This window comes from Manis javanica, chromosome 8 (genome assembly GCF_040802235.1).
Source record: "Manis javanica isolate MJ-LG chromosome 8, MJ_LKY, whole genome shotgun sequence".
Lineage (NCBI taxonomy): Eukaryota > Metazoa > Chordata > Mammalia > Pholidota > Manidae > Manis > Manis javanica.
In genome coordinates, this window is record NC_133163.1 from 46,898,621 (window position 1) to 46,924,634 (window position 26,014).

General features: G+C 34.4%; 1 protein-coding gene across 6 annotated transcripts in view; it reads left to right on the forward strand.

Annotated features, from left to right (window-relative positions):
• Positions 1-26,014, forward strand: part of TXNDC16 (thioredoxin domain containing 16) — a 90,644-nt gene that overhangs the window by 57,202 nt on the left and 7,428 nt on the right. For 5 of the 6 annotated variants that reach the window (XM_073211238.1, XM_073211235.1, XM_073211236.1 and 2 more), the window contains 8 exons: positions 6,155-6,298; positions 6,835-6,894; positions 9,884-9,925; positions 11,020-11,188; positions 11,503-11,639; positions 18,812-18,896; positions 20,581-20,719; positions 24,425-24,585. In XM_073211238.1, coding sequence (XP_073067339.1) covers positions 6,155-6,298; positions 6,835-6,894; positions 9,884-9,925; positions 11,020-11,188; positions 11,503-11,639; positions 18,812-18,896; positions 20,581-20,719; positions 24,425-24,585 — 937 coding nt within the window. The remainder of the gene's footprint in view (positions 1-6,154; positions 6,299-6,834; positions 6,895-9,883; positions 9,926-11,019; positions 11,189-11,502; positions 11,640-18,811; positions 18,897-20,580; positions 20,720-24,424; positions 24,586-26,014) is intronic. The other variant, XM_073211239.1, reaches the window with a different exon arrangement.

Here is a 26,014-nt window from a genome sequence, read left to right on the forward strand (position 1 = left end):
TGTCATCTGCAAATAGTGACAGTTTAACTTCTTCTTTACCCATCTGGATTTCTTGAAATTCTTTGTTTTGTCTGATTGCCATAGCTAGGACCTCCATTACTATGTTCAATAACAGTGGGGAGAGTGGGCATCCCTGTCTTGTTCCCGATCTCAGAGGAAAAGCTTTCAGCTTCTCGCTGTTCAGTATAATGTTGGCTGAGGGTTTATCATATATGGCCTTTATTATGTTGAGGTACTTGCCCTCTATACACATTTTGCTGAGAGTTTTTATCATGAATGGATGTTGAATTTTGTTGAATGCTTTTTCAGCATCTATGGAGATGATCATGTGGTTTTTGTCTTTCTTTTTGTTGATGTGGTGGATGATGTTGATGGATTTTCAAGTGTTGTACCATCCTTGCATCCCACGGATGAATCCCACTTGGTCATGGTGTATAATCCTTTTGATATGCTGTAGAATTCTGTTTGCTAATATTTTATTGAGTATTTTTGCATCTATATTCATCAGGGATATTGGTCTGTAATTTTCTTTTTTGGTGGGGTCTTTGCCTGGTTTTGGTATTAGGGTGATGTTGGCTTCATAGAGTGAGTTTGGGAGTATTCCCTCCTCTTCTATTTTTTGGAAAACTTTAAGGAGAATGGGTATTATGTCTTCTCTGTGTGTCTGATAAAATTCCGAGGTAAATCCGTCCAGCCCAGGTGCTTTTTCTTGGGTAGTTTTTTGATTACCGCTTCAATTTCGTTGCTGGTAATCGCTTTGTTTAACTTTTGTGTTTCTTCCTTGGTCAGTCTTGGAAGGTTGTATTTTTCTAGGAAGTTGGCCATTTCTTCTAGGTCTTCCAGCTTGTTGGCATATAGGTTTTCATAGTAGTCTTTAATAATAATTATTCTTATTTCTGTGGAGTCTGTCGTGATTTTTCCGTTCTCATTTCTGATTCTGTTGATTTGTGTTGATTCTCTTTTTCTCTTAATAAGTTTGGCTAGAGGCTTTATCTCTTTTGTTTATTTTCTCAAAGAACCAGCTCTTGGTTTCATTGATTTTTGCTATTGTTTTATTCTTCTCAATTTTGTTTATTTCTTCTCTGATCTTTATTATGTCCCTCCTTCTGCTGACTTTAGGCCTCATTTGTTCTTCTTTTTCCAGTTTCGATAATTGTGATGTTAGACTATTCATTTGGGATTGTTCTTCTTCAAGTGTGCCTGGATCGCTATATACTTTCCTCTTAAGACTGCTTTCACTGTGTCCCACAGAAGTTGGGGCTTTGTGTTGTTGTTGTCATTTGTTTCCATATATTCCTTGATCTCTATTTTAATTTGTTCGTTGATCCATTGTTTATTTAGGAGCATGTTGTTAAGCCTCCATGTGTTTGTGAGCCTTTTTGTTTTCTTTGTAGAATTTATTTCTACTTTTATACATTTGTGGTCTGAAAAATTGGTTCATAGAATTTCAATATTTTGGAATTTACTGAGGCTCTATTTGTGGGCTAGTATGTGGTCTATTCTGGAGAATGTTCCATGTGCACTTGAGAAGAATGTGTATCCTGTTGCTTTTGGATGTAGAGTTCTATAGAAGTCTATTAGGTCCATGTGTTCTACTGTGTTGTTCAGTGCCTCCATGTCCTTACTTATTTTCTGCCCGGTGGATCTATCCTTTGGGGTGAGTGGTGTGTTAAAGTCTCCTAAAATGAATGCATTGCAGTCTATTTCCCCCTTCAGTTCTGTTAGTATTTGTTTCACATATGCTGGTGCTCCTGTGTTGGGTGCATATATATTTAGAATGGTTATATCCTGTTGTTGGACTGCGCCCTTTATCATTTTGTAGTGTCCTTTATCTCTTGTTATTTTCTTTGTTTTGAAGTCTATTTTGTCTGATATTAGTACTGCAACCCCTGCTTTCTTCTCACTGTTGTTTGCCTGAAATATGTTTTTCCATCCCTTGACTTTTAGTCTGTGCATGTCTTTGGGTTTGAGGTGAGTTTGTTGTAAGCAGCATATAGATGGGTCTTGCTTTTTTATCCATTCTATTACTCTGTGTCTTTTGATTGGTGTATTCAGTCCATTTACATTTAGGGTGACTATTGAAAGATATGTACTTATTGCCATTTCAGACTTTAGATTCGTGGTTACCAAAGGTTCAAGGTTAGCCTCTTTAGTATCTTACTGCCTAACTTAGCTTGCTTATTAAGCTGTTATATACACTGTCTGGAGATTCTTTTCTTCTCTCCCTTCTTATTCCTCCTCCTCCATTCTTCATATGTTGGGTGTTTTGTTCTGTGCTCTTTTTAGGAGTGCTCCCATCTAGAGCAGTCCCTGTAAGATTCCCTGCAGAGGTGGTTTGTGGGAGGCAAATTTCCTCAGCTTTTGCTTGTCTGGGAATTGTTTAATCCCTCCATCATATTTAAATGATAATCGTGCTGGATACAGTGTCCTTGGTTCAAGGCCCTTCTGTTTCATTGCATTAAATATATCATGCCATTCTCTTCTGGCCTGTAAGGTTTCTGTCGAGAAGTCTGATGATAGCCTGATGGATTTTCCTTTATAGGTGACCTTTTTCTCTCTAGCTGCCTTTAAAACTCTTTCCTTGTCCTTGATCCTTGCCATTTTAATTATTATGTGTCTTGGTGTTGTCCTCCTTGGGTCCTTTTGGGAGTTCTGTGTATTTCCGTGGTCTGTTCGATTATTTCTTCCCCCAGTTTGGGGGAGTTTTCAGCAATTATTTCTTCAAAGACACTTTCTATCCCTTTTTCTCTCTCTTCTTCTTCTGGTACCCCTATAATACGGATATTGTTCCTTCTGGATTGGTCACACAGTTCTCTTAATATTGTTTCATTCCTGGAGATCCTTTTATCTCTCTCTATGTCAGTTTCTATGCGTTCCTGTTTTCTGGTTTCTATTTCATCAATGGCCTCTTGCTTCTTATCCATTCTGCTTCTAAATCCTTCCAGAGTTTGTTTCACTTCTGTAATCTCCTTCCTGGCATCTGTGATCTCCCTGCAGACTTCATCTCATTGCTCTTGCATTTTTCTCTGCATCTCCTTCAGCATGTTTATGATTTTTATTTTGAATTCTTTTTCAGGAAGACTGGTTAGGTCTGTCTCCTTCTCTGGTGTTGTTTCTGTGATCTTGGTTTGCCTGTAATTTTGCCTTTTCGTGGTGATAGAAATAGTTTGCAGATCTGGGATGAGTGACAGCTGGAAGAACTTCCCTTCTTGTTAGTTTATGGCCTTCCTCTCCTGGGATTACAGCAACCTTTAGTGGCTTGTGCTGGGCAGCTGTGCGCAGACAGGGCTTCTGATTCCTGCCCGGCTGCTATGGAGTTTATCTCCCTGTTGCTGTGCGCGTGGCCTGGCTTGGGCTGCCGCTCCAAAATGGTGGAGCTGTGTTGGAGGGGGAGTGGCCAGGAGGCTATTTATCTCTGTGCTCCCTGCTGCCCATTGGGTTAGAGTGCCCCGAGATCTCCAGATTTCCTGCCTCTGAACTAAGTGTCCCGCCCTGTCCCTTTAAGACTTCCAAAAAGCACTTGCCAAAACAAAACAAAAACAACAGCAACAACAAAATATTAAATAAATAATTTAAAAAAAAAGCTGCTCGCTTTTCTTTGTCCTCAGGCGCCGGCCTCTGGGACCCGCTCACTGGTCTTGCTGCCCTGTTTCTCTAGTATTGGGGTCCCTGTCCCTTTAAGACTTCAAAAAGCACTCGCCAAAGAAAAAAAAAAAGGCAGCTCGCTTTTCTTTGTTCTCCGGTGCCGGCCTCAAGGACCCTCTCACCAGTCTTGCTGCCCTGTTTCCCTTGTATCCAGGACCCCACGCATGCACTGTGTCTGCGCTCTGGTCCGGATGGTTGGGGCTGGGTGTTCAGCAGTTCTGGGCTCCCTCTCCCTCGCTGCTCCTGACTCCTCTCCTCCCGCGGGGAGCTGGGGGGAGGGGCTCTCGGGTCCTGCCGGGCTGGGGCTTGTATCTTACCCCCTTCGCGAGGCGCTGGGTTCTCGCAGGTGTGGATGTGGTCTGGATGTTGTCCTGTGTCCTCTGGTCTCTATTCTAGGAAGAGTTATCTTTGTTATATTTTCATAAATATATGTGGTTTTGGGAGGAGATTTCTTCTGCTCTACTCATGCCACCATCTTGGCTCCGCCCTCCTGTAATTGCTTCTTTACTTTTCTTTCCTCTCCATTCTTCTATAATATGTCTAAGGTAGGGATTATGTCTTGGTCATTTTTGTTTTGCATTTTGAAAACACTTTACTGTTTTAGGTATCGTGTTCTGTGCTCTTCCTACTTAATTCCTGTCATGGTTCATGTATTCCAACCTTCAGTGTTAGGGGATTGCCCATGTCAACTTTATAAGATTCTTTCCCTCAGTTTTGGTTGCCTGTTTCAAAGTTTCCTTATTGCCATGTCTCCTTTATTGCTTCTCCCTTCTTCGGCATTAGTTTGCCCTCTGCTGCTACCTCCTCTTTCTTCTGACTCTACCTGTGTTCTCTCGCCAGCCTAGTTCTAGTATTCCTTTTACAGCTTTGCCTTTTGCTTATTGTTTTGTTGGAAGTTTTTTCTTCTCCACTTTTTGTCTGTAATCCGTATTGGCCCATAATATTATATGATGTCATGCCCATATACATACCCTCCCCACCTGTTTCATTTCCATTTACACAGAAAATCAGATGGGGATTAGGAAAGACTTTACCACAAGAGTGGAAGACACAGCAAAATGTCCTTGGAAGGAAATGGGCCCAGGATGAATCAATAAAATGGACTGAGTTTTTGTCAAAGGAAATACAAAAAAAAATTAAAACATGTATGGCTTAAAATAGAGTGTGTATATACTGGTGAGTAGGTGAAAGGTAGAGCTGAGGAGTGAGGATAGCTTTATTAAAAGAGAATAGAAATGAGGGAAAGGAGGTGTTGCAACACTTTAATGAAGTATGGATTGGGAAGTAAAGGACTGGAAGGATGAAAATAAGTGAATAAGAAACAAGAAAGTACAGAAATTAAGAAAATTGACCTTTATTAATTTTGGCATTGAGAGCGTAATTTTTTAGCATCATGGAATGAAATATCTAAAAGTTCCTTTAAGTTAATGTAGTGCAATGCTTACGTTTCACAGATTTGAACACAGGCTTAGAGAGTTACATGATTTGACTAGAGTCACAGCTGAAAATTGCTGAGATATACTGAAATTCAGATCTAGTGTCTTATAGTATTAAAAATGATATGGAAAAAATACTATTCTGAATGTATTGTCTCTCTCAACTTCCTTCCTTTCTTTTTACTGTGTTACTAGAGAATTACAAATTTGCAATAAAGTAGACAGGATAATAGAACACTTCTCCTGGTCTCCTTTACCTGGTCCCACCTAGCCACCATCAACCCATGGCTACCCTCTTCCAATCACTCTCCACTCCATTGTTCTGTAGCAAATCCCAAATACATAATTTCATCCATAACTATTTCCCTGTATTTCAGAAATACAAGGCTTTTCCTTCTAAAGTGGACATAATTAATGCTATTACTACATCTGAAAAATTAACAGTAATCTTTAATATCATCAGAGATCCAGTCATTGTTCTCATTTCCAGTTGCATCATGCTCTTTCATGCCGGTGTGCCTTTGACATGCTGTTCTTCTTGGTCTGTATACCTGCACTGCCATCCTTCACTATTTCCCTAAGTTTTCTTTTCTTTTAGTATTTAGCTAGTATTACCTCTTCTAGGAAGCCTTGTCTTTCTAGTCAAGTTAGATGTCTCTTCAGTGTTACCATACAATATGTACAAACTTCTAACAGAATATTTACAAATTCAAAATGTGCTTTTTACCACATACATGGATGGATGGATGGGTGGATAAATGAATAGGTGGGCGGGTCAGTCTGTTTGTCTAAGTTAATGATATATTTATTGGAAACAAAATAGTAATATTCAGACAGATTTAAATAATGCCCCTGCACTTAACTAAAACTTCACAGTCTGAGTTAGGAGGCATCTCAGAGATGCCTAAGATAGGAAGCCAGGCAATTGGGAAGTTTCTAAATATCATGCTTTTTTTTTTTTCAATTCAAAAGTCTTTATAAAGTACCAAATTTTCATATGCTTGCCTGGGAAAAGTATAGATATTTATATGTATACATTTATATATACATTAATTTTTTTCCAAACATTTTAGACATTCAAGATGATGAAGTTGCAGAAACTGTTTACAGAGACAGGAAGAGACAGTTACCTTTGGAACTCATAGTGGAACTAACAGAAGAAACATTTAACGTGACAGTAATGGCTTCTGACAGCATAGTGCTTTTCTATGCTGGTTGTGAGTATGAGCTGTATTACATACTAGGACATTTAAAGTAGATAAATTTTATTTTTGCATTCTGTATATTGCACGTTACAAAATGCTTCCACATGTTCCAGGTAGACTGCACATATTGAAAAATTTACTTCTAGAAAACTGATTCTGGGGTTGTAAGGTGATTATATATATATATCTGACTTAGAAATGGAAGGTCAATGATTAAACTAGATGTTCAGCTTATTAATTTAGAAAAATTACTGTGATTCAAGCTAATGATTTTAATATGTTCATGGTTCTTTTAAATTTAGAGGAAGTATATTTCTTTTGTCTTCCAATAAATAGCCCTTCCGCTATATTCCTTGCAGTATGAATGCAGAAAATTAGTTGCATTTTTTCCCTCTTAAATGTTTGGATGATATTGAGGAGAATAATTCTTAATAAGAAATAACAATTTTGGGAAACCCCATAAATCTATGTGTTTGTTATGTATATGTATGGATGCCTTGAAAACATGTATGTTGTAACATCTGTTGAATTTTTTTATTTTAATGTAGGGCAAGCAGTATCCATGGCATTTCTGCAATCCTATATCGATTTGGCAATTAAATTGAAAGGTAATTGTGCTGTGGTATGCATGCTTATTTTCCTTATTCTGAGCTGTAGCTGTTTGTAAAACTGTCATGCTAAAGATGAACAAAACCATGTAAAATTTCAGGTTATTATGTTTGTGTCTCCAAGGTTAAGTTAATGGACCGTGAGTTTAAAAAATGCTCAGAAGCATTCATTTTGGTTGTCTTCACAGAATTGTGTTTAGTGGAAAGTAGAGAGCTTGTGTATTAAGTACTTGTGGCTACACAGTCCAGTAATCTTTTTGGCTGATATCAGTCATTAAGCAAACATCTGTTGAGTGCTTGCTTACTCTATGCCACTTACTATTAAACATTATTAAGTAAATAATAAATACTATTAAATAAGAATTGGACAGATAAGACCATCTCACGGTCTATTCAAAGACTCAGGGTCTCAGAGTTCTTGAAGCTATGTAGTTAGCTCCTCATGGACTGAGATATTTCCTAATAGCCAGGATCTTTTTATTTTAACTGTTCTATGAAGTATGATCCAGTGATAGTCAAATAAGAATCCAAGCAATGGACTTTAACTCAAAATGTCTATGCTGCCAAAGACATAGGGAAAAATAGGGAGGCCTGTTAGTGAGAGAGATTTAATGATGGATTGGGATAATGTTCAAATTCAAATGTAATCATTTGAATAAGACAAACCGTATCAGCCTTCATATCTGTAATATGATTTCCTCCTCCTGTTTTTCTTGTAAGTAGAAGCTATTGTAGTTAAATAGGCTTATTCTTGGCTACTCCAGGAATGTATCCACCTTAGTTTTTGGGGTGTTAGCTTATGGGCTCTTTCATTCTTTAGTAAACTTTTGGGTAGGTAGTATGCCTATACCTACCTCACTGAACTTGGTATATTAGAATATGTGGTTTTTAAATAATTATTGAATAAATGGAAAAGCTAATGCAGTAAAGTTTCATAAATTTTGCTTTATTTAGTGGAAAACGTACACTAGTGTACAACTTATTTATATATTGGGAACTTTCGTGAACTCAAGAAACTGATTCCAGAAAATCAACCCTAAATGTAATATGTTCCACAGTAATAAAAACATTAGCGATTAAAAAAATAATTTTTGAACCATTTCTCTTCCATTATTTCCCCCATCATTCGATCCAGCTGTAATTATTTCATTACCCAAGTGAAGAGATGATTAGTCTGTGTATCCTGTGATCCCTAACCCTTTTTGTAAAGTGAATGCTGTTTGCTTTCAGATTCTGCTTTGTAATTGCAGTCTGTGGACCCATTTAAGTTCCCTCTTTTAGGTTCTCTAACCTCATTGGCAAATAATAAGAAGAAAGGAAAAGGTGGGGGGAGGGGGCTCAAAAGGGGGTGGATATAAGTCATAATTTAAAAACGATTGGATAATATCCCTGAATAATAGAATTATTATTACCCCTCCCCTCCAGCCCTTTTGGTTAGATACAAAATGAAAATGGAAAAACATTCCCTTATTTTCTTCTCTATTAATAACCAAATAAAGAGACTGTATGATTCTTCAATACAAGAACTCCATGTTCTGTGTGTTTGTAGACTAAAAAAGCAGATAACCAAACCAAGAGTTGATTTACTTTTTCATTTATTATGTTCTTTGTGAGTAATAGTCCTTTTAGTAGATACCAGATAAATGGACTATTTTGGAAGTTCAGGGTGCTTAATGCAGAAATATACTTAATGCATTTCATTATATGTTTCATAATAACTTTGTAAATTAGGAAAGTATTGTAATACTTGGGGCATCTAGTCCTATAAACTTTCACATTCATTTCTTGAGAAAAGAACACTTTTTATCTTAGTCCAAGACAAGAATATTTTACAGTCAGTCACAAGGTGGCAGTAAACGTCAAGTTTTTATACTTAACATAGTCTGTAGCTAAGAGACTGTTTTTTTTTCCTTTAAAATAGAAGCCAATTTGGAATTACTGCACTGATTAAGTGTATGGGATATAAAACTACAGGCATGTTAGAATATTAGACTATTCCAATTGAAACATGATTAAACACTGAAACATTTTACAGGAGAGAAAATAAAAAAAATTTAAATTGATAACTAAAGTAGCCTTGTAACTGTTAATGACATGTATCAGTATTCTTCAGTTTTAAAGATAACATCAAGGTTTTCAACTTGGACTGCAGGGACAAAGGAATAATACTATTTTTAGTAGTGGTTGACCTAGTGAGGATTCTTTTTGAAGGGGAAGAACTACATTTGTAATAGCACTGTATTCCATACTTGGACGGCAGTATATAATATGGTTCTCTGTTGTACAAGCATTGTTAAGTATTTATTGACTGATTAAAATACTGGATAATAGAACTTTGTAAAGAAGTTACTTAGCAGATGTAATTTTGAAAGAATAAGGATTTATCTTTGCTTATATATATTTGCTTATATAATATTCAGGTATTAATATACTTCAGTATAAAAACTGAAAGTTTGTTCATGAGGACATTACCAGGATACGTTCCACAAACTTTTATTGTGTACATACTATGCAAAAGACATTGTGCTACATAGCAGATACATAGTGGTAAATAAGATGGACTATATCCTGCCTGTATTATCAGAATGCTAATATAAAATCTAAAGTGATTGCATCTATGTGGTATAATCTAGAATCACTTAAAATATAAAGTGAATTTTCAGTATTAAAAACTTTTGATGATAAAATACTAAAATATTGCATTTCACAATTTTAATCTTATGATTAGGTTGCATCCTAAATGAAGATATATTCTAAAATTGATACACAAAGATCCATCTTTGACCTAATATTAAGGTTTTCTTTTATTAGAACTTATTCCTTCCTTTCCGTAGCTGAGTTGTGTGGCACTTGTTTTGTTTTGTTTTGTTTTGTTTTTTACCTCTCTCCACCTAATGATTTACATATTTTGGAGAAATTTATGTATATTATTATAGAATAAGTAGGAATTTCTCTCTGGGATTCCCATGATGTGTTTTTTTTTTTTTAGGCTGGAAAGAAATTACAATATTAGACAGGATAGGTACCCTAGGTGAGTTGCATGCATGTCATTTATTTACACACACATTTAAGGTGTTTCATGTACAAGGATTGCTCTAAGATGCTGGAAAATCAGTGATGAGTAAAACAGACAGTCCCTACTCTCAAGGAGTTCTCTTGGCAGAGACAGATAATTATATAACAACACAAATGAGTTGTTATAATTACATAATGAGACAAGGAAAGGAGCATGGTTCTGTAGGTGCATAGGTACCTGATATAGATCAGGGTGTCTGAGGAGGCTTCCTTGAAGTAGTCACGTGCAGAGACCTACTTACCCAAGATGGTGGAGATGGCTGGTAACAAAACAGATTTTTGAGTTTTAGAAAGATGTCTCTAGTTTCAGTGTAGAGACATACTGAATTCAGGGGAATGAATTAGCTTATTGTTATCCAGGAGAAATGATGACTAGAGTAGTGGCAGTAAAGAGAAGTAGGCAAACATAAGAGGTATTTAAATTTTAGATGGTAAAATTGGAAGGACATGCTGATTGATTTGAGTAGATGAGAGCTTAGGAATGGGGAGACATGAAAGATGATCATGGTTTCTGAGTTATGTAGGAATGGCAACTTTAGGCAGTATACAGACGAAGGACATCACATTTGGTTTTAGACATTGAGTATGGGGATGTTTCCATTTAAAGAGAAATAGAGAAGGTAGTAAGGATACAAGAAGGTAGTCTGGAACTTTAAGGAGGAGTCTGGGCCAAAGATACAAAATCAGGATTCATTAGATTATTGATGGCTATTGAGACTGTTCAGGAAGAGAGTGTAGAGCAAGAGAAGGCAGCTTAAACTGAGCCTTAAAAACTCCTAACTCAACTGCCATAAGAGCCTGCAAAAGGAACAGTGAAAGAGGTGGGAAAAAAGCCAATAGGGGAAGGTGGTGCAAAAACATGGGAAGAGTGTTCATAGGAGTATTTCATGCTGCTGAGAGGTTAAAGTAAGAATGGGATATACAAATAGTGACAATTCTAAACAGCTGAGTTCTCTACATTACTAATGGTATATACAAATAGTGACAATTCTAAAAAACTGAGATTTCTACATTACTGCTTACAAAAATGTGCGTTTTTCTTTTATTTAGGCACATCTACTGTGCTGCTTACTAGAGTCAACTGTGCAGATTGGTCTGACTTATGTGTTAAGCAAAATGTTACTGAATTTCCTGTTTTAAAAATGTATAAGAAAGGCAAGAACCCAGTATCTTATGCTGGTATGTTAGGAACCGAAGATCTCCTAAAATTTATCCAGCTGTAAGTATTCAGCTTCACCCTAAAATTTAAAAATTTTTATGCCTATAAAACTTCTAATTCCTCATACTTTGTTGACATGCTTTGAATAGTTTTAAGGAGGTATGAATTGAGATCACAGGATAAACATTAATGAGGAGAGTATATCTACATTTCATCACTTTTCGGGAAATAGAAATATTGTTTAATGAGGGTGATTTTTTTGTTTAGAATAGCTTCATTATTTCAGATGTTTGCTAAGTTCAGTATCTTTTTTTTTTACAAGTTGAAAAGTATCTTTATAAATTAATTTTGAATATAATTATATATTTATCCAGCAACAGAATTTCATGCCCAGTGAACATAACATCTGTCCAAGAAGCAGAAGAATATTTAAGTGGGGAATTATATAAAGAACTGATCTCCTATTCTAGTGTGTCAGTACTGGGACTATTTAGTCCAACTATGACAACAGGTAAGCAGAATTAAACTTTCAAATTATATGTGATACAGTTAAAAACTCGTTTACTGTTTTTTTCAAAGGAATGCCTTTTTAAATAATAGAGAATTCAAATTACAGAGAACTTTGAAAAGATTGGGATTGAAGAAAAAAATAAAAACCTATAATCTAATTATTTAGAGTTGTTAAATTTTGATGTAATTCCTTACCTCTTTTTTTCTGTTCTTATATATTGCATATTAATACATCTTTTAGTGTAATTGGGCTAGTACTGTGTATCAAGGTTAGTATCTTGCTATTTTTATTTAACATTATATGATTGTATTTTTTTCCAGGTGTTACTAGTTTTCAAAAACATGACTGTATATTTGATTTGATGAGTATACCATAATTTATTTAACTGTTTACCAACAAATTATATTTGCTTCCCTATTTTCTTTTAGCTCTATGTAAAGAATATTTTTATTTCTGAGTCTTTGTGTGGATTTTAGACTATTTAATGGGTATAGATTCCCAACAGGAGAATAACTTTTTCTTCTGTAAACTTTGTTATATGTGTTACCCATCTTTTAAATTGGAGTTTTAGTGCTTATTCTAATAAATTACTGGGAGACTTTTATATATTAAGGATATTAGGCTTTTGTTATTTTATTCCAATTATTTTCCCCCAGGTTGTTGTTTTTAGTTGTGTTTAGTAATGATTTTATTTGTAGTAGTTTAAAATTTGCTCTCCAATTTATTTATTTTGAGATTTCTTCCATTGCTTTTATCCATAGAAAATCCCAATCATCTTTATCAGTTATTATTCACCTGTATTTTCTTCTTGCTTTAATTTATAATACTTTCTTACTCTAATTTTATTGTCTTCTTGCTCTGAATATTTTTAAAATTGTGATAAAATACACATAACATAAAATTTACCATCTTAATTTTGAAGTGTATAACTAACAGGTATTAAGTATATTTACATTGTGCAACTAATCTCCAGAACTTTTTCATCTTGCCAGACTGAAACTCTATACCCATTAAACAACTCTCCATTTCCGTTTGCCTAGCCCTGGCAACCACATTCTACTTTCTGTGTATATCAGTTAACTATTCTCAGTACCTCACGTAAGTGGAATCATACAATATTTGGCTGTTACTGATTGGCTTCCTTCACTTAGCATAATGTCCTTAAGGTTCATCCATGTTGTATTCCATAGCATGTATATAACATATTTTACTCATCCATTTATCTATTGATGGACACTTGGGTTGTTTTCACCTCTTGGCTTTTATAAATAATGCTGCTGTGAACATGGGTATACACATCTCTTTAGGACCCTGCTTTCAATTCTCTGGTTATATACCCAGATGTGGAATTGCTGTGTCATATGGCAATTCTATTTTTAATTTTTTGAGGATCTACCATATTGTTTTCCATAGCAGCTGCTTCCATTTCACATTCCTACTGATAGTACATAGGGTTTCTAATTTCTTCACATCCTCATCAACACTTGCTATTTTCTGTTTTTTTGATAATACTCATCCTAATGGGTATGAGGTGATGGCTCATTGTGGTTTTGATTTGCATTTCCCTAATGATTAGTGATGTTAAGCATCTTTGTATATGCTTTTTGGCCATTTATATATCTTCTTGAGAAATATCTATTCAAATTATATACCCTTTTAAAAATTGGGTTGTTAATGAATTGCAGAAGTTCTTTATATATTCTGGATATTAACCCCTCATACATACGATTTTCTTCCATTCCATAGGTTTTCACTCTGTTGATTGTGCCCTTTGATTTTTTTTTTTCTTTTTAAAAGTCTAACCATTTAGGTATTTTTGTGCATGGTATGAAGTTGAGGCCAAATTTATTTTTGTCCCTTTTATTCCTCCCTTTTTATGATTCTGCCATCACCATACATATTAAATCCATGTCCATATGTGTGTGTGTATATATATATATATGACTGTTTAAATGTTTTCTATTTTATTCACTTTACCTACTAATGCTTAGTCTGTTAGTCTTATAATACATGTTGAATATATGATTGGGTCAGGTCTCTCTTATTTGTCTTTTTTACATTTCCTTTTTTGCCTGTGGACTCTTCCAGGTGAAATTTAACTATTTACAATAAATAAGTTATTGTTTAAACTGAATTTGGATGTCTGTTGCTTATTTTATGCTTCATTGGCATTTCTTTAGTTAGTTTTCCTATAGTATTTTTTTTCTCTATGAAAAGTATGCTTCTTTTGGTTTTGTTTTCTACAGGGCTAGAGGACATGTTCTTTAAAAAAAAAACAAAAAACCTTGGAATATATAAATTTCAATGATTTTGACTCCCTCTTAGGGAGGATGAGGATTTTACATTTCTTCTATGGTCTTTTTCTCTATTTGAGCCTCTGTGGTCTGCTGATAGACCAAGGTTACCATTATTGCTGAACTTTTATTTTTTTACATTATATCTTTCTCTTTAAAAATATTTGTATTTATTTTTCCAACATTCTATTATGAATATTTCCAAACATACAGCAAAGTTGAAAGCATTTTACAGTGAACACTCATATACCCACTGATTAGATTCAACCATTAGCATTTAACTGCACTTGCATATACCTGTACATTTTCCATCCCTTCATGCATCAATTAAATTTGTCATACTTTTGATGCATTTCAAATTAATGTTTTTGCATTCAGCTTCGAAGCAGTGCTTATAGCAATTAATTTTACTTTATTAACCTTACTTAGCATCATAGACTGTAGTGTTCTTTTAATAACACAAATACTTCTATTCTTAGACTTTTATTCTTTTTTTTTTGCTTCATGGGAATGTGTCTTTCAGTAAGTTTTAAAGGAAGGGTACATAGGGCATTTTTTCTCACCAGTAGTACTGCTTAGAATTCTGTTTCTTTGCATATGGATGGCGTCTAAGAAAACCCTTAGTGTTTTCTTTATCACGTGGTCTTCCCTTTTACCTAACAAACCTCCCCCTTCCTATTATTCTTTAAGATTAATTTCAAATTCTAAATGAAATCTTTAAAGGATACCTGTATGGGAAGAGGATCCCCATGTCTAGAATTATACTTGTATAGAGTGGACACTATTAACTACTTATTAAATTTTGCTTTCTACAGATTTCTGTCTAGTAATTATGCCCCTCTACTTTGTCTTCAACATCTTTTAAAATAAAAGCCAAAATAACTTACTAGTAAGAAGTGATAATATAATGTGTGCTCTGTGGCTTACCAACTTGGAAGGCGAAATAGTAGAGGGATAGCTTTTTGATTTCTATATATATATAGGTATCATTAATCTACAATTACATGAGGAACATTTTGTTTACTAGACTCCCCCCATCACCAAGTCCTCTCACATACCCCATTTCAGTCTCTGTCCATCAGCATAGTAAGATGCTATAGAGTCACTACTTATCTTCTCTGTGTTGTACAGCCCTCCCCGTGCTCCCCCTCACATTATACATGCTAATCGTAATGCCCCCTTTCTTCCCCCACCCCCCTTATCCCTCCCTTCCCACCCATCCTCCCCAGTCCCTTTCTCTTTTGTAACTGTTAGTCCATTCTTGGGTTCTGTGAGTCTGCTGCTCTTCTGTTCCTTCAGTTTTTTCTTTGTTCTTATACTCCACAGATGAGTGAAATCATTTGATACTTGTCTTTCTCCGCCTCGCTTATTTCACAGAACATAATACCCTCTAGCTCCATCCATGTTGTTGCAAATGGTAGGATTTGTTTTCTTCTTATGGCTGAATAATGTTCCATTGTGTATATGTACCACATCTTCTTTATCCATTCATCTACTGATGGACACTTAGGTTGCTTCCATTTCTTGGCTATTGTAAATAATGCTGTGATAAACATAGGGGTGCATATGTTTTTTTCAAACTGGGCTGCTGCATTCTTAGGGTAAATTCCTAGGAGTGGAATTCCTGGGTCAAATGGTATGATTTGTATTTCTTTATGAAAACTGCAAAGTGAGTTAGTCTGTGTTTTACCTACTTTTCCCTTTCTGTTTTTGCCCCTGCTGTTGACTTTGTCTTCTATCTACCTCAGGTGCCTGCTGCCCTGAAGTTCTCATTTATTATTTACACTGGGCCTCTTTCCAAAAAGAATTAAGGTCTTCAGATACTAAAATGTACAAATACAATAAAATCATTAAAACAAGGATAAGAGCTTAGCAATAAAAGAGTAGAGGATAATTTGGAATATCTAGAAAACATTGCAGTTAATCATAAAACTTAACCCTATGTAACTTGGTATCCTCCAGAAACAAAGATAAAATGTTTGTCATCTTACCATCATTATAGAATAAATGGGAACATACAAGTGATGATGCTGACTCATCCATAGAGAACTTTTACCTGGTTGTAAATGCTGAGAGGAATTTTTCATATATATATATATTTTTTATATAAGAGCAATGTGAGGAACAGTGTACTTATAGTTTTGTACAAATGATAAAATTTACATGTAATTATCCATCAGTAAAAGTCAAAAAAAGTATAATGTTAAATTGTATACAGTTAGTTCTGGTGTGCCAGAACGATGCTTTTTAAATTACTTCACTGGATTGATGATTCCCACTCTTTCAATCTGGTGTTTGTTTTTCTCTTTACTTCTTTTTTGTTGTTTATAGATTCCACTGTTTTTGGCAGACATTCACATGGTATTGCTGGGCTCTCAACATATATATTGAGTGAGAAAATGTGTAACAATAAAGGGCTCTTATGAATTTGTTAACATTTTTATGTGCATCTGTATTTTACTCATAAAAGCTAACTACTGATATTTACTGAGACTCTGTATCAGATATTGTTTTGTTTTTACATAGATTCTAATGAGTTGAAGACTAATATGATGGCTGAAATGTCTCTTGTCTACTGGTTTATCTGCCATGTCCCTCTCTCTACTGGAAAGTTACTATTTTTCCTTTGTAATTAATCTTGTGGGGGTACAATTTAAAACTCTGTAAATGTTCTGTTTCTCATTATACTTTTGCACTCCAGTTTTAGAATCCATTACTTGAAAGAGCTATTATTATGATGGTTGCCAAGTGGAAAATTTCTAACTCCATTATTCCTTTTACATTTATAGTTGGCTACTACTATAATAAGAGTTTTCCCTTCTCATTTGTTTCTGAGTATGGATGCCTGTGTTGTTATTTCATTCAATGAGTTATAGTCAGTTACTATAAATTAGTTTGCTAAAATTGTCCTTGATTTGGTCAGTGGGAAACCCTTCAGTCTACTTCTGTGTCCTTTTCATGTGTCTTCATTCTTCAAATATGTCTTCCATTCCTAGAATCAGCCATTTCTCCAAAGAGTCAAGGTTCCTTTTACTGGACATTCAATTTAGAAACCAAGCAATAAGGGTTAAGAGTGCATTTAGTTACTGGAGTGTCCTTGCTTCTTGACTCTTTTGTTGATAGAGCTAAAAAAAATAGATGTGTATATATATATGAGTGTATATAAATATAACTGTGTGATAGTGGAAAAAAGTATTGCTAAATTAGTATATTCACTTTATGCAATTAAATGTTTATAGTTAAATAAGTAAATATTGTAGATCACCATTAATATTACAACCCAGATATATTTAGAGTGGTTAAAAAACTTTTTGTTTATATAACTGGTCATTTCCTTTATTTGGGGTTGCAACATTCTGACATATATGCAGTTTTCATCGAGGAGGAGAAAATGCCTGGTTTTTAATGTTCAGAGGAAAACTTGCATGCTTATTTAATAGAAATGGATATGTATCTGAAGTCTACAGTCTTAAACACCCTATCCCACAAGTAATTTAGGATTTGTGAACAACTAGATTCATGAAGAGCCTTTCGAGAAACATTTGTGAGTAGAGAGCCTTCTGTATGAGGAAACTGTATGGGACCATTAGTGTAATTTTCCACTGTTACTTATCAAAAAAGAAAAGCTGAAACAGTTTCCATTATGTCATTGCTTTAGATAATGATCATCAATTATTGACCAGAATTTATCTCTTCTTTCTTTTAGAAATGAAAATGTAGGCACTCAGTCCTTTCTAGCTGCTTTTCTTAATGATTCTTTTATATTTTGGCGTATTCAGGCTACTTGGGTTTTTCATGGGTTACTAATTTCTCATTAAATTCATGATAATAGATGAGCTCTCATTGTTGCCTACAGGCTGACTGTGCCACTCTGGTAAGCTGGCTTTCCTACAGTGTTTCTCAATCTTGTGGAAAGTATGCATCCTTTTTAAATAAAATAATCTTGTGGTTAGCCAGTGTTCACAGTGTTGATGCTGGCATCATGAATATAGTGCTGTTAAGGTGCAGATCTTTTGGCTGCAGCATGCCCTGGATGACAAGGTGTTTTATGACTCAATCCTTCCATCATCATTTTTCTATTTGAACTGCTACAAACCTTTCCTGAAGCCAGCTGATCTATCATTTAGCCTTCCTTGGCAAGAGTACATCATTTGTATAAGTCTACCTCTGCTCTTTTCTCATTTGTCTACAACTATTTAACTCAGACTTGCTTCTTGGTTATAAGACAGTCATTAATGTGATCCAGAATATGCTATTATTTATGAAAATGTATTAAGAAATCTACAGGAGTAGTTTTTATTTTGAATATATATGTCCTAACAAATGAGAAAAGATTATAATAGAAATTAATCAAAGTTCAAAAGTAACAAAAACACACCATAGAAAATACAGGATGTAAAATAAGCAGACACAAATCCCTCACCCAGACCCCATCAGAGGACTAGAATTTCCGGTCTTTAAGTTTTTTCTGTGCCTATAAGCACTTATTGATAATTGTGATTATAATGTATCATTTCACATACCTGCTTGTCTTTCCAGGCTACATATAGGACAACTGTTTCCATTTACCTTGCTTTAGGAGTAAATTACAAAGCAACACATATTTATTCAGTAACTATGATTAGAGTTCTATAAACCTTATAAATTACATTTAGAATACATTTGTTTAGGGAACCATAGTTGCATCAAGTCAATTTATATTTCTGTAGTAATCAAATGTCAAAAAGAATGCATTTGTTTTAGAGCCATTAAGTTATGTAAGGTCTGTACTTGAATATCTTAATAATAAAGCACTACCATTTATAAATCTGTTCGTCAATTGAAAAGCACATATAATTTTAAAGGTTTCAGATATTTGTCTCCTCTATATATTTATAGCAAAAGAAGATTTCACTGAAGCAGGAAACTACCTAAAAGGAAGTGTTATTACTGGAATTTATTCTGAAGAAGATGTTTTGATACTGTAAGTTTATTGGTCTTATAATTTTAGGAAGAAAGCAAAATAATATATTGCATATATTTCCACAGTTGATGAAGAAAGGCAAAGCCTAACAAGTTTTTAATTTCCTTGTAGGAGGATCAGCTATTTAGAATATCCTGGCTATTTAGTGGTCTTAGATATTTTACTTTAGGCTACAACTTTCACAGGAGTAACTTTGGATTCATACTACTTCATCTTCCTATAAAAATTTTCTTCTTTGGGGTCTTTTACCTGCAATTTTGATTCTTTAGCTTGTCATAGTTTTTTTGAGAATTTTACTTCTTGATTATTTGGATTTTGATTTGTCACCAAGGTATATATAAAAGCCTGAATTTTTCCATATTTCTATGTTTTTCCCAGTTTTAAGTAATGCAGCTATACCTGGTAGTTATAATTTTAAGTTATTGCAAACATATACTGAATCGGTGCTTTTTTCTTTTGGCCATTTAAGTTGCTTTATTTGTAGAGTTTGGGGCTTCTGTGAACTACCAAATATTTTAGTTACTGCAGAATGAAGGACTGAAATGAAAATTTGGAGATTTCACTTACTGACTTGTTCTCAGATGCAAGTGGAGTTGTTAAGCCCCAGGAGTTTTGTCTTTCTTATCTTCTGACTACAGTATTCCTAATTTTGTTTTCTGAGCTTTACTCTTTCATCTTGAACACTGATGCCATATGCTCTTCATCAAGTTTCTGTCCTATCCATGAAATCTGAGATTTTTAAAAAGTAAATACTGAACTCCAGTTCTTTAGGAAATATGAGGCCTATTCACCTGACACTTGGACAGTCAGTCACTCAACTGTCTTTGACACTTCTGTCATTGTGCACTTAACTATGGCCCAAAGAGCTAGGCCAGTAGTTTTTTAAGAGTATGTTTTGTTTATAACCAGCTGGTCAACTAAGAGGGTTTTGCAGGTAATCTGAAGACTTGGGGTCTCTACTAATGTTTAAAATATTACAATGTCTATACTTAGTTCTAGTATGAATTAAGCTTTTACGTGATATAAATGTGACTACCTTGCAGGTAATTTGCACAAAGCATTTTTTCCTGTTTAATATAGTGGTTTTCTTTCAGGTTTAGTTAGTAAAAAAGTAGTGGTAGGAGGGAGCAAATTTGGGCTGTTTCAGAAGAAAGAGCACAGATTTATATCTGGGGTGCCTCAGTTTGAATTCTGCTCTGCCATTTATCACTCTCTATGTCTTGGTTTCCTCATCTGTAGAATGGGGGTGATCATGGCTACTTTATAAGGTTGTTTTGAATATTAAATGAAAACTGAAAGCACTTAGTATAGTGCCTGGTAGACAGTAGGTTTTTAATAAATGCCCATCTCCTTGCTCAGCAGTATAGTGAGCAGTCCAAAATGGTTGTGAACCATTCAGTGTGTTCCTAATCTTATTTAGACATGTTCTTGATGAGTATATTGACTAGAAAAACATCTGACTAGATTATTATCTGTTGCTTTATTTTAATTTAGGTCGTTAAGGCTCCTGAACTTCTCAGATAGCCTCGCTGATAGAAGATCAGTTTGCCTGAGTTCAGTTTTTCCTTAATACTGGGAGCTTCCCATTTGCTGCCTCCCATTGTGATATCTTGGCCTAATTGTTCATGTTTTTGATTACTTGCTATATTTTGGTTGGAAATTTTAATACTGCATTTTTCCATAGGTCAAATAAATATGCTGCGACTCTTCCAGCCTTGCTGTTTGCAAGACACAAAGAAGGCAAAATAGAGAGCATACCATTAGCTAACTCCCATGTGCAAGACATAGTTGGGATAATAACAGATGCATTACTGGAAATATTTGTGAGTATTATTTATAATAAGGGTGGTACTTGAAATAAAATCTACATCAGCTAAAGATAGTATATTTAAATACTTGATTTTCCAGCTTTTGTTGGCACAGGGCATGATGTTTTGTGAGCTGAAAATTTATTGGGTTGCTCTGTTTTATTGTTCACTCATTACATGTATAGCTTCTCTAGTCTACTGCCAAAAATTTGCATGTCTTTGGATTATTTTTATTGCTGAGACTAGTGTGGATGATGGCCAGTTTAAGTACTTAATCTAGGCTGAAACTTGGTATAACGCACATGGATTCTGGGGAGTAAGAGTGCTTGGCTTCAAGTCCTTGCTTAATTTCTTACTGGCTGTGTGGTAACTTCTCTGTGCCTCAGTTTCCACATGCATAAAATATAGGTGATGGTAGCACCTGCTGTGGAGAACTATTGTAAGGACTAGATGAGGTATGTGTATAGTGCTTTGTGTACAGTGTTCAGCCCCTCATAAACAGTCAGCAAATGTTACCTACTGCCACTTACACAGTTTTAAAACAAAATACTGTCTTATGAAAGGCCTTTACCGATGCTTACTTTGTGTATTAGTGGATTCAAGGGTATAACACATGTAACCTGCATTTCTTGATTTCAGTCGCTTTGCATTTATATTAAACATAGCTAGAATATTATAAATTTATGCTTTTCTACATTTCTAAAGTGACATAAAGAGCACTATTATCAGCTGTAAATACTAAATGAATATCTTCTTGTTACTGTGTTTCTTGTCATGATCTAAATGACATTACATTTTAGGCTCAAATAAGACTATTGTCTTTATTAAGTCTTTCTGTTCCCACCTCTCCACGCATTAAAGTAATAGATGATGTCATTATTATTAGAATGTAGTTTTCTTAATTATTTAATTAAGTAGCATTTCTGTCTTTAATGACACATTATTATATGAATATTTCTTGAGCATATGTATAGTGTAATGTTTTTGAATTATTATAAGCCCTTAAGTTTTTTTCTAGGTAATACAGAGAACTACAGAGAAGAAAATTACAATCAGCCATAACCTCTTTAACCAAGGTTATATTTGGGGATATATTTTCCCAAACTTTAAAAACTTCAGTATATGTATATATGTATGTATAAATATATATATAAATATATATATGTGTGTGTGTGTGTGTATATATATATATATATATATAAAACATATATATGTATTTGTCTTTCTATATTAAGGGATATTCCCATCAAAAAATGAAGATACACATATAGGTTTTTTATTATCAGCATAGTATTCTGTTGAACTAATAAACTATAATTTCTTTAATCAGTTTCCTGTTCATGGATATTTCAGTTGTCTTCGGTTTGTTTAGTTTTATCAGGGACCAGCCATATAGATTATCTTTTTGAGTGTTTCCTTAATTATATTTATGGCAAATTCATAGCATATGAATTGCTAGTCCACAGGTTGTGCACATTTTTAAGGCTTCTGATACTTATTCCTGTTTTACCCAATAGAAGATTTGTATCATTTTTGCCCATCTGATAGATAAAAAAGTGGTTTTTTTTCTTTGAGATTATATTCTTTAAGGATGAGAAACTTTGGACAAATTTAACAGCTATTAAAATCCATTTACACTTGAGGCAAATGTGATAAGCATTGCGTCACTTTTCCAGTGTATAAGGTTTTAGTTTTCAGTGTTTGACTAAATATTGAACAGCTGTAATGAAAATTATTTTGCTTTTAGAGTATGACCTTTCCATAAATTATAAAACCTTCAAGTGGTTATTCAGTTTTTTAAAGCTGTGTTGGAGGTTTAAATCTAGAGCATGTAGTGGCTGTGTGCAGCAGCCAGCTAACAGCAAGCTCGTCGCCTGGGCTGCACTTAGGTACTAAAGAGACTTGACTTCCTTCATCTGGACAGGAAAGAGGAGTGGATGACCAGATGTTAAACATTTTTTATGTGGCATCAATTTTTTTTTGGAGTGTAGTTAGCATAATATTATGTAGTTTCAGGTGTACAACATAATGATTCAACATTTATATACATTATAAAATGCTCACCATGATAAGTGTAGTTACCATCTGTTACCATACAAAGTTATTACAATATTATTGGCTATATTCCGTATACTGTACTTTTCCTCCCCACGACTTATTTATAGCAAAGGTTATAAATCCTCTTAATCCCTTTCACTTGCCTCACCTATCTTCCCAACCCTCTCCCCTCTGGCAACCACCTGTTTGATCTTTGTGTTTGTGAATCTGTTTCTGGGTTTTGTTTTTAGATTCCACATATAAGTGAAATCATATGGTATTTGTCTTTGTCTGACTTATTTAGCTTAGATTATGACTCTCTAGGTCCATCCACATTGTCACAAATGGCAAGATTACATCCTTTCCCATGGTTGAATAATATTCCACTGTATTTATGTGCCACATCCTCTTTATCCATTCATCTGTTGACAGACCCTTCAGTTGCTTCTATATCTTGGCAGTTGTAAATAATGCTGCAGTGAACATAGGGGTGCAGATATCTCTTTGGTATGCTTTTTCATTTCCTTTGGATATATACCCAGAATTCGGCCTGCTGGGAAATATGGTAGTTCTGTTTTTAACTTTTTGAGGAACCTCTGTACTATTTTAAAAAGAAAAGAAAGGACATGAACTCAACAGTCCAAGCAGGTTTATTTCTAAACCTGAGGGGGACCTCTCTGTTCTGGCGAGCAGAACAAAGAAGGCTTCTCTTACAGGCTGAGGCTTTTTATGGCCAGGTTTTTTGGCAGGCTTTTGAGGGGATGGGTCAGGGAAAAGGTGGGCTTGTGGCTTGCTGATGGGTGTTCTGGAAAATGCTTGTAGCCTAAGTAAGATAAAACCTACGTTTCTCTGAGATGGTGGGTGAAAGGCAGTACTCCTGTCCGGGCTCTGTTATGTTTTCCATGGCAGCTGCACCAACTTATTTTCCCACCAACAGTGCACAAGGGTTCCTTTTTCTCCACATCCTTGCCAATGCTTGCTAACTCTTGTTTTTTGATGATACTCATTCTAGCAATTGTGGGGTGATAACTCACTGTGGTTTTGATTTGCATTTCCCTGATGATTAGTGATGTCGAGCATTTTCTCATGTATCTTTTGACTGTATGTCTTCTTTACAAAAATGTCTAATTCCTCAGCCCATTTTTAAATTGGGTTGTTGGTATTTTTGCCATTGAGTTGTGTGGGTTCTTCAGTTATTTTGGATATTAACCTCTTTTTGGAGATAAGATGGCAATATTTTCTCCCATTCTGAAGGCTGCCATTTTGTTGCTGGTGTCCTTTGCTCTGCAGAAGCATTTTAGTTTGATGTAGTCTGCTTGTTTATTTTGCTTTTGTTGCCTTTGCAAAACAAGAGTTTTGTTTGTCATGCATATATTGGCTAGTGTGGTTTAGATTTCAGCATAAGAAATGATTAGAAGTATTACGTCCTTGTAAAACAGGGAGCTCCTTTAAGTTAATTTACTTTCAAATTATATTAGTTTTATTTTGAAAATAACTTGTTAAAGTAAAGTGGGCTTAACTAAAAAGGCTCTTGAAAGTCATAGTTATTAGTATAGCAAAATCTCCACTTAAATAAAAATGTTTGGATTAAATTTAACAAATATTGCATGAGTGATTTGAACATTATTTTTTATTTTATTCATCATTCCCCATGGTTTATTATTTATTTATTTATTTTAACAGCCAGAAATCACTGTGGAAAATCTTCCCATTTATTTAAAACTTCAGAAACCATTACTTATTTTATTCAGTGATGGCAGCATAAATTCCCAGTATGAAAAAGCAATATTGACCCTGGTAAAAGAGAAACACTTGGATTCACTTACCCCTTGCTGGTTAAATCTGTAAGTATGTATTTGTTTTTAATATGTAACAGTAAAGTGTAATTATCATTACATTTTCATTGGCAAATGAGACTTTCTAACTCTACCTTTGGAGTTAAATTATGGGACTGATATATATATATATATATATATATATATATATATATATATATGTCATCATGATATTTTAGTGATTAAACTCTCTCAGATGGTCTAAGATGACCTTGTTTTAGATTGAATTCTGTTCTACAACTTTTTTTTGATGTATGGTATTTTTTCAGCTTTATTGAGGTATAGTTGACAAAATTGTAAGTTACGTAAAGTATATATTGTGATGATTTAATATATATACACACATTGTGAAAGAATTCCTCCATCTATCTTAATTAACACATCCATCACTGACATTTACATTTTTCAGAAGGGGGTGAGAACATTTAAGTTCTACTCTTTCAGCAAATTTCTTTTATTCAATATAGTGTTATCAACTGTAGCCACCATGTTATACATTGACCCTCAGACCTTATTCATTGTACAATTGAAAGTTTGTACCCTTTCACCATCCTCTTCCTATTTCTCCCACCCCAAGCCCCTGCCAATCACTTTTCTACTCAGTTTTTTCCCCTAATATATAAATGATACCATGCAGTATCTGTTTGTAGTCCCATTTGTTTATTTTTGCTTTTGATACATTTGCTTTTTGTGTCATACAAATTGTTAGAGGTAATAATTTTTCTCATTTTAAAACTGATTGATGTCCATTGAGGAATATTTGGCAAATAGAGAAAGATAAACATTATATTTTGGCATTTTTCTTCAGTTCCTTCCTCTTGCTACACTTCTGTAGTTTTAAAATGCAGCCTGAAATGTTATAGAAAGTTTCAGTGCATTCACCAACAATACTTCCTGGTATGTTTTCTAGATGTATGGCTTGTGTTACATTTAATCTCTGTGGACACAGTCTACATATATACATACTATCGCTTGTTCAAATTTATCATATGAAAGATTTTTTTAACTTATTTGAAATATTACAAGAATGAGGCAGTGTATATTTTTGCTGTGAATAGTTTGCCAACAATACAACTTACTGCTTGAGAAAATTTTTCCAGCTAATTATCCTTGTAGGTATCTCAGAGTAAAATAGCGTTTTCTGTAATATGGAATATGCTGTATTAGGAAAGCTAAATATCTTAAACTTATGGTTTCCTTGAATGAGAATAACTTCTAAAAATCATATTAAATTGAAGTTAATTCCTTTTCCTTTTTTCTGAAGAAAGACACAGTTTTTTTTTGTTGTTTTTTTTTGAGAGGGCATCTCTCATATTTATTGATCAAATGGTTGTTAACAATAAAATTCTGTATAGGGGGGTCAATGCTCAATGCACAATCATTAATCCATCTCAAGCCTAATTCTCGTCAGTCTCCAATCTTCTGAAGCATAACGAAC